We start from the raw sequence: 8,118 nt of genomic DNA, 5'->3' as shown, positions 1-8,118 counted from the left end.
AACTCTTCACTATGCAAGATACAAAGCTGGTGAAAACCATTCAGTGAATTATTATTTTAACATGAAACCTCCAACTTGGCGAGACCAAGGAACAGTTGGTATAAGTATCTACTTTCAAAACATGGATTAAAAAATATATATAAATCAGTGATCTTGTATAGATGTCTGTTTTCCTGTTCACAAATATTCAAGCTCCAATTTTTGGATTAGAGTAATTTTTCATTTAGAAAGTCAGGTGGGTTGCTAGTAGGCAGGAGGGTGAGCATGAAGATGAATGCACCAGTTGTATGCCCTGGGTTTCAGCTGAATCATTTCCAAGATAGACTCTTTTTCCCCTATCTAAGATGGGAAACATCTGAGATAATTTCCCATCCCACATACATTTCACAATTTCCCATCCCTGGGAATGTAGAGTGCCTAGCACATGGGGCCCCTACAGACATCTACAGATAAAGGCAAGGCAAGGTAGGAATGCTGGAGACTCACAGACAAACAGGGATTGAAGTTACATGCTAATTTTTCCAGAGCTAATTAACCACTGGAACAAGTTTAGGGGATACAGTGCCCAACTTTCATCCCAATTTCCTCTCATTTTGACAAGATTCAGATGCTTTTGGTGGTTTTAGAAATACTTGCCTTACTGTACTTAACTAATGTTACACTTCCAAGACGTGCATAATCAAGTGCCCTGGCCCCACAGCTGAGCCTTCCTGCACTGGATCTCATCCAATAAGAGATCCATCTCGGCAGTTTGTGTGCATAGCCTAGAACACTTCTGCACACTCCAAAGGCTCCTTCAAGTGAACCCTGGCTTTATTGAAGTCAATGCCAGAACAGAGCAGGGCTAGCATTCCACTCCCTCTTTCCACTGCCTTCAAGTTACACACGTTTTCAGCAGTTGTATCTCCACATCTTGTATTTCCCCACATGTCTAGAACAGGAACTAGGGCACTGGTGTATTGCAACACACAGCAACTTACCCAAAGCGTGACTTCTCCCAGAGCGTGAGGACCACCGCATAGTTCAAACCACCCTGCACTTAACGTGGAGCCTTCTCTCAGATCCACACATGAAAATACATCTTGTGATATATTTTTAAATTACAGCCGATGCAACTCCCTCTCTCTCCACCTGTACCTTATTAAGCATATATCTTTTCCTTCTCTCCATGTGCTTCACTCACTCAACACAGAAACATAAAACATTGCAGTCTTTTTTTTTTTGCTCAGACCAAGAACCAGCAATGGACAGATAAAAACCACTCTACATGAAGCCCTGTAGGAAACTGCACAGGAATTTGCTCGCTGAAATTCAGGTGCAGCACTTGAAGGGACTTTCCCTTCATTTAGGGGTAGGCAGCACAGAAGTAATGTTGCTTCTTGCACTTTTGCAAATCTCAGGCCAAGAGGAAAAGCAGCAAAGGGATCATTAAAATGCCATTCTTGACAGATAGTGGCAGAGGGGATGAGAGCAGAGGAAGTGATTGAGAACAACATCTTGCTTCCAAAGCCTTCTGTGCTAGATCATCAAATTAATCAGTTTGACGGTTTTGGTGCAGCTCGGCCAGCAAAGGACCAAGCACGTGAAAGGAGCAAGCTATATTTTATGTACAACTTGAGAAATGCTGACAGCACTGGGAAGGGTGGGGAAGAGCAGGTACCAACAGAGGAGGCAGCAGCTCCCAGCAGAGCCGAGGATGAGGCAAGAAGGATGACGCCAGCTTTGGTTTGAATGAACAGCCAGCCCAGGGTGGAGGCTTTGGACCTGACCTGGAGAGAAGCGTTATGAGGCAGAAAAACATGTCCAGATGCACAGGGACACTGCCCTCCGCTTCACAGGTTTTAATGTGGACAATCTTGCTGCAGCACATGGGGATTTATGCAAACTAAATATGAAGCCCAAGTCCCACTGACTGTCATTTTGTGTCATGTCCCTGTGGAACAAAGATTTCATGCTTTACCTCCCTTCCCTCTCCCTGCAGGAATCCAGGCAACTGATTTAATACGAAGATTCACCTGAGAAAGGTAAAAAACAGCCTGAGAAAAAGCCTTCATTTCACCAGCAGATTCATTCACAGAGAGCACGACACAGCACATAAGGGGGCCATTGTTTCTGGAATAAAATCTCCATTTGAGCGCTCTTCTTTGGCCATGATCAATGGGAGGGAATTAAAGTCTCATCCTGGGAAAAGAATTAGCTTGCTATCACTGTGTTGAAAGATCAGGTAATAGAGATGCAGAGCAAGTGTGGGCACCCGCACCATCTCTTGGTGAGCCTGAGAAAGCCGGAGCTAAAAGCCCCCGGTGGAAAAAGCTCCCCAAACGCAGGCACAGCCATTGTCTTATCCCACGAGAGACAACCAAGTTAGGGGCTGTGATTTGTAACAGGACTTGTCGGTGTTTCACAGTACTTCAATCCAGACTTCAGCTCCCCACAGCTCCTGCCCAGAGCAGGGGCATTTAAATTCCTTGGGTGCTTACATGCTTGCCTCTTCAGCCTCTACATTTTCCATCCCATGGATGCACAGAACCAACCCCAATACCTCTGAGCTGTTCTGCACCTCTGTCCTACCTAGCCCTGGGGTATTCTCAGAGCACCTACCTCCCACCCATCCTCTAGGCATCTTCCCATCTTCAACAGGCATGCCAGTGGAAACCCACTGCTCCCACCACTCAGTGATGATGGGCAAGTTTCCCCACACACCCCTGCCAAGAGGTGGATTTCAGCCTTCCAAAGCTCATCAGACTAAACACCACAGAGAAACACCACTATTTCCATCACGGCCATAGCAAGAGGATGCCCACCTCCTCTCCCCCTCTTTCCTCCCACCCCAGTTTCAGTCTCATGTTTTGGAATGCCAACAAGAAAAAGACTGTTTAAACTAGTAGTTACAGGTTCAAAAAGCAATGTTGGCTGTTTGGGTAACTAAGTTTGGAGCATCATTATCAGTCTCTCTGGGCAGACACACATCACACACACCTTCACCCTCTCCCAGGCCCACATGTCACGTTAATTTTACTAGTGAAAGCAAACAGGAGATTAAAAGCTATTTGCTGCCCTCTTCCGAGCACACGCAGATTACATCTCCATACAGGTAACGGCCCTGGAGACAGTCTTTCATTGCCTGAGCAGAGCCCTGTTTCCGTGCAAAATGAATGACGCTGGTATGGCATCAAACCGCTGGGACAGGGCGGGTTAGACGCGATCATGAGCTGTTAGAGATGGGGAGCACAGAGCAGTGCCACGCAGCCGAAACCAGCAGGTGTCCAGAGAGGGCATTCCTGGCATTTTGGTTTCGTAATTTTTCAGGTTATTCCTTCCATGTAGAAATATAAAAAATACCTCCCAGCATATCCTGTTCTCAATAGTCACAAACATTTCAGGGCAGAAGCAGACCACGAGACATGTAAAGAAATAGGAAAAAAATTACTTGTAGATTTAAGAGGGTGGTTTGGGGATTTTTTTGGACTAAAACCATTTAAATCTTTTATGTCCTCCAACAATGCTCTATCCTGTCCTTCCAGGTAACATATACCTTTATCTAGACATACAGTATGTATGCATGTACTACCTTCAAAACAAACCTTAACACTGCAACCTGCTGCTTTGATATGCTGCTAACTTATCCAAGATAGCTAACCATTCACTGAAACCTGTTAAATTAGACCATGTGTTCTCCATTAAAGCCCTCTAAAATCAGGCCTATGAGCCTGAGGGAGCCTCAGTTTTCATATGCAAATATACAAAAACAAGTAAAAGCCATTTCTAAACATTTCTAAAATAGTTCTTCTCCCATGTACGATAGGACAGACGGGATGTCCCATGATGTGGAATCAACAGTTTTTCTTGGCACTCTCTCTGGGATGCCCTGCGTGCTTCAATCCTGAAGGGAAATGAGGGGTCTGAAGAAGACCAGGTAGCCTCATATTCATGACCATGAAAAATGTCTTTTCCAATTTGTAAGCAATCCCAACAAATCCCAGATCCGGCTGCCACCAAGGCATCCATTGAATCTTCTCACTTGGGCACATGCACAGCATACAGCTGTGATTACGCAAGACTGGGATATGCCATGCTCCTGCAGGACTTTCCTCCATACGATCTCCAAGCACCGCTTAATCTCTAACTGCTGCATAGAATTGGCCTGTCTCAGTGACCAAGCCCTGCAGTGGACGATAACAAGTTGCTCTTTGTATGTACGAATGTGATAGTTTCATCCCACATATGAAGGTGCAGAAACTATGGAAGTCTATTTAAAATGACAGGGATAAGTTCCCAGGTGTCACATGAACCCAGACAATCTGTAAACAAGCACCTGCCGCAATCTTGAAGTGAAGCACAAACACTACCACAAGGGCTGAAAAACTGGTTCTCTGAGGGATTTGGGGCTAAAATTCTCTAGGCTCCAAGATCAGCTTGCTTTGCCTTCGAGACTTCTTTTACTCTGCAAAGTATGCAAGAATCACCATGTAGATACTTGAAAAAGAGGGCATTTGAAAGAAGGAAGAACCAGTGTGCCTTCTCCAATGACATCTACTCTTTAGTCCTTCATTTAGGAAGTGCTGACCCGCTTGTTAGACACCTCAGCTTCGGAACTCTGCATGGTGGAGGCTGCAAACACACTTTGGTTTGGTTTCCCAGGGTTTTTTAACCCAGTATCTCTCAGAGAAAAGAGCTGCTTGGAAGCACCCTGAGCCTTTGGCAATGCAGCAGCCTGCCCAGCAGGCCTGGCAGCCCAGTCCTGCATGCCCAGGTGGTGCATTGGAGGGATGCTAGGAAGTGATTTACAAAGCAGCTTAATAGCTCACATTTATCTTTGCCATATTTCACCACTGCTTCCCCTTTGAAGCCACTGTGCAGCCTTGGACAGTGCCTCCTTTCAGAAAGCAAGCATTTCTCCCCTCAGCAGCAGATCCTCCGCAGGCCAGCAGAGCGGAAAAGCATCTGTGACGCGCAGCACTCTGAGCCAGGAGAAGCCAAGACATGCAGGCTCTAGATTTATGGCTTAGACATGCTGCCATGGCATACAAATCACTCTGCGCTCACTGCAATTCATTATCACACTGCTATGGCTGGTCACATTCTTCACAGGTGCAAATGATGCCAAAAAGGCTTTTTACCTTTCATGTGCCAAGACTTAATGACGCAGAGTCGGGACCCCTCCTGCCTCCCCGGGGAAGTGAAACCAAAGTCAGCAGTTGTTCTGTCTACATCGAACCCTGACGGTTTCCCAGCACCCGGTGGCAGCGCTGACAGGCTGGTGGCTCCGCAGTCACCGGGCTGGGATCCTGCCTGCTCCCAGTCCAGCCCCTCCCAACAGCTGACCCTGTGCCTCCAGCACCATCAGTACCTGCCCACGGGCACTAGAAACATCCTCTAACCCAGGTGAATTCAGCTAAAAATCTGCAGGCAAAAAATGAAGGGATTCATTCTGCCACACTAGCACGCTGTGCAATAGCATTGGGAAAACAAAGGGCCTTTCACATCCTTTGCATGTATCAGTAAAGGAAAGGGACTTCAACATCGGGCATAAACTAGCTAAAATAACAGTATAATTGGCCTAAAGAAACAAGAAGGAAGAGGCACAGGGAAGCCCATGGGTTGTGCTACTTCCTTACACATTTGCATCTCGATTCTGGGAAAAGGACAGTGGGGAAGAGCAAGCCAGAAAACAGGCTTTCTGTTCCTATGGAAAGTTTGTTCCTCGGGGAAGGGAGGGGGGAAGGTAGCTAAAACTCAGGGATTTGAAAGTGTCAGGGGGCCTCACAGAGCACCAATTTGGGCATCTCCACAGAGTAGGCTCCTGAGCAGAGCTGTGTCCCCCTCGGACACCACAGTCACTGGTGATATCGCTGGGGACAGCCCAGCCCCTGGGGAGAGGTGCATCAGCTACAAAGTCCAGCAAGGGCCAATCCCCGGAACAAAAACCCAAACCTGAAGTGGAACGCCCTCTCCTTGGGTGCTACACTGCGACATCCAGTCAGGCAAACACCAGAGAGGGTTGGTTTTGGAGGGGCAGAGAGAGGAAAGGGAGGGAAGAGGCCCCCAGAGGGAGAGCCGTGTCGCTTACCTCCTCTCAGGCTGGCCCAGGCAGCCGCAGCACGGTTGATGTCCTCCTCTGCCTTCGACGCCATGCTGCACGTCAGCCCTCCCCGGCACAGCAAGGGGGATTCATACCACACGCAAGACCCCATCCTCTCGCCACATCCTCCCCCCGAGCACCGGGGGCTTGTTCCACTGCAACAGTTCCTACTTTTGGGGCTAGCACGGACCGCTGAGGCAGAAGAGCCCCCAGGACCCTCCTTTTCTCCTCAGGCAACCCCCCCGTGAACGCCCAGGCCAGCTCTTTCCTTCCTTCTCCTCCTCCTCCTCCCTCACAGGTTTCCCTCATCAGCCTCATGCCCCGCAGCTGAGGGCGGTCAGCGCCTAATGGGGGGGGGGGGTGGCCGCTAGGGGGCGCTCGGCGGCCGTTAGCGACCGTTAAACGGCCGTCGGCGCCGGCGCGAGGCAGCGCCCCCTGGCGGTCGCCCCTGGTACCGCGGGCGCTCAGCGGGCTCCTAGGGAGCGCCCTCCCTCCCCAGCCCCCGGCTCGGGGGTCCCGTTCTCCCCCCTGGGGGAGAACGGGACCCCCGAGCCGGGGGCTGGGGAGGGAGGGCGCGGGAGCAGCCCCGCACGGAGCCCGACGTGGGCCAAGGTCCAGCCCCGCTGCCGGTGCCCGTTGGGGCGGTACATCCCGCGGAACGGGAAAAACAAACCACTCGCATCATCACGCAGCTTCGTTTTTATTTCTGTTCTGCTTCACGCTCCAAAAATACCCAATGGCCGTCATAAACCCTTCCGGATATCACAAGCCGCCTGACCTCGGAGCGGCGTCGCCCAAGGGGGTTCCCTCAGGCTTGTGATGTTAATCACTGTTGTAGGGGTTTCTTGAAGAAGATGCCCAGGTGTCCAGGTTCTGGTGCGGTTCTCGGGTGGTGCTGCGGGCTTCAGCAGTCATTCTCCGGAATTTCTGCAGGTAGACAATGATGAAGATAACCAGGATACCCTGGAGGAAAAGGAGGATGAAGAGACAGAGCTGAGAGAGGAGAGCCAGGCTGCAGTACCAGTACTGGCACGTGGAGATGATTTCGTCTTCTGTCAGATGGGCGATGACCCGGTCCTGCAGGTGAGCTGGGGAGGCACATCTCACATCCCTGTACATGCTCCGGTTCTGCTGCCACTGGAGCCAGGAGCGCAAGTAGAGGATGTCACAGTTGCATTCCCAAGGGTTGCCCTGCAGGTAGACTACCTGGAGGCTCCTTAGGTTGTCAAAGAGCCCATTGGGAATGGAGGTGAGCTTGTTGTAACCAAGGTGGATAATTTCAGCCGAAGGGCGGAAAGCGACTGGTAGCTTTGCTACAGTTAAGCCTTTTGAGGTGCAGTCAATAATGTTGGTGGCACACTTGCATGGCACAGGGCATAAGGGTATCACGAGTGGGAGGAAGCCGAGGAGGGACAACAAGAGAATTCCACTGTTCATCTTCACCTGCAAACGCTCCCCTGGTGAGACCGGGTGAGCTGGAGACCAGGCAAGTAGGCACCACACGCTCTGGGACTGACACCACAGCCCAGCTCTTTTGTTGGTTTGTTCTGAGGATGAGTTGGGTGAGTTTGGTGTCCTTCACAGGAGATGCGAGAGCTCTGAAAAGAACAGAGTTAAAAGAGGTGTGTAAAGTCTTGGTCTCTCATTACAGGAGAGGGAATGTTCCTGGTCTTCCAGCCCTGGATTTGAGGAGGGATATGAACAGATGGCTACTGGGAGGCTTAGCTGCAGCCATCAAATGCATTTTCACTACTCCTCAGAAGCATACAAGAGCTGCTTGTATTTTCAGCTTTACTGGAGGCGCATTACTAGGGTAGCCAAGAAAATCTATGTCAAGGAATCAAAAATTAGAATATGAAACTGCTCATGCCTTATCATAGCTCTGAATTACGTCTGTAAGCAAAGCTTTGCTCACGCAAACTGCAAGAGGAGATTCAGAAATAAATTTACTGTTATCACAAGTAAAAAAAGCCTTTTCAGTTTTGAAATACATGATAAATAGTCCTTGGCCGGCAGAGAGGGTGCTGACCACTGAG

At 49.4% G+C, this 8,118-nt stretch overlaps 1 protein-coding gene across 1 annotated transcript; it reads right to left on the bottom strand.

Moving 5' to 3' along the window:
* Nucleotides 1-6,772: 6,772 nt before the first annotated feature.
* On the bottom strand, nt 6,773-7,544 carry GP1BB (glycoprotein Ib platelet subunit beta). The gene has a single exon (XM_074159753.1). It carries the CDS (start codon nt 7,517-7,519, stop codon nt 6,905-6,907), a length of 615 nt encoding a protein of 204 aa, XP_074015854.1. The 5' UTR covers nt 7,520-7,544; the 3' UTR covers nt 6,773-6,904.
* Between the last annotated feature and the right edge of the window lie 574 nt (nt 7,545-8,118).

The sequence above is a fragment of the Numenius arquata genome, chromosome 16, assembly GCF_964106895.1.
Source record: "Numenius arquata chromosome 16, bNumArq3.hap1.1, whole genome shotgun sequence".
Classification (NCBI taxonomy): Eukaryota; Metazoa; Chordata; class Aves; order Charadriiformes; family Scolopacidae; genus Numenius; species Numenius arquata.
This window is presented reverse-complemented; position numbering and strand designations above follow the sequence as displayed.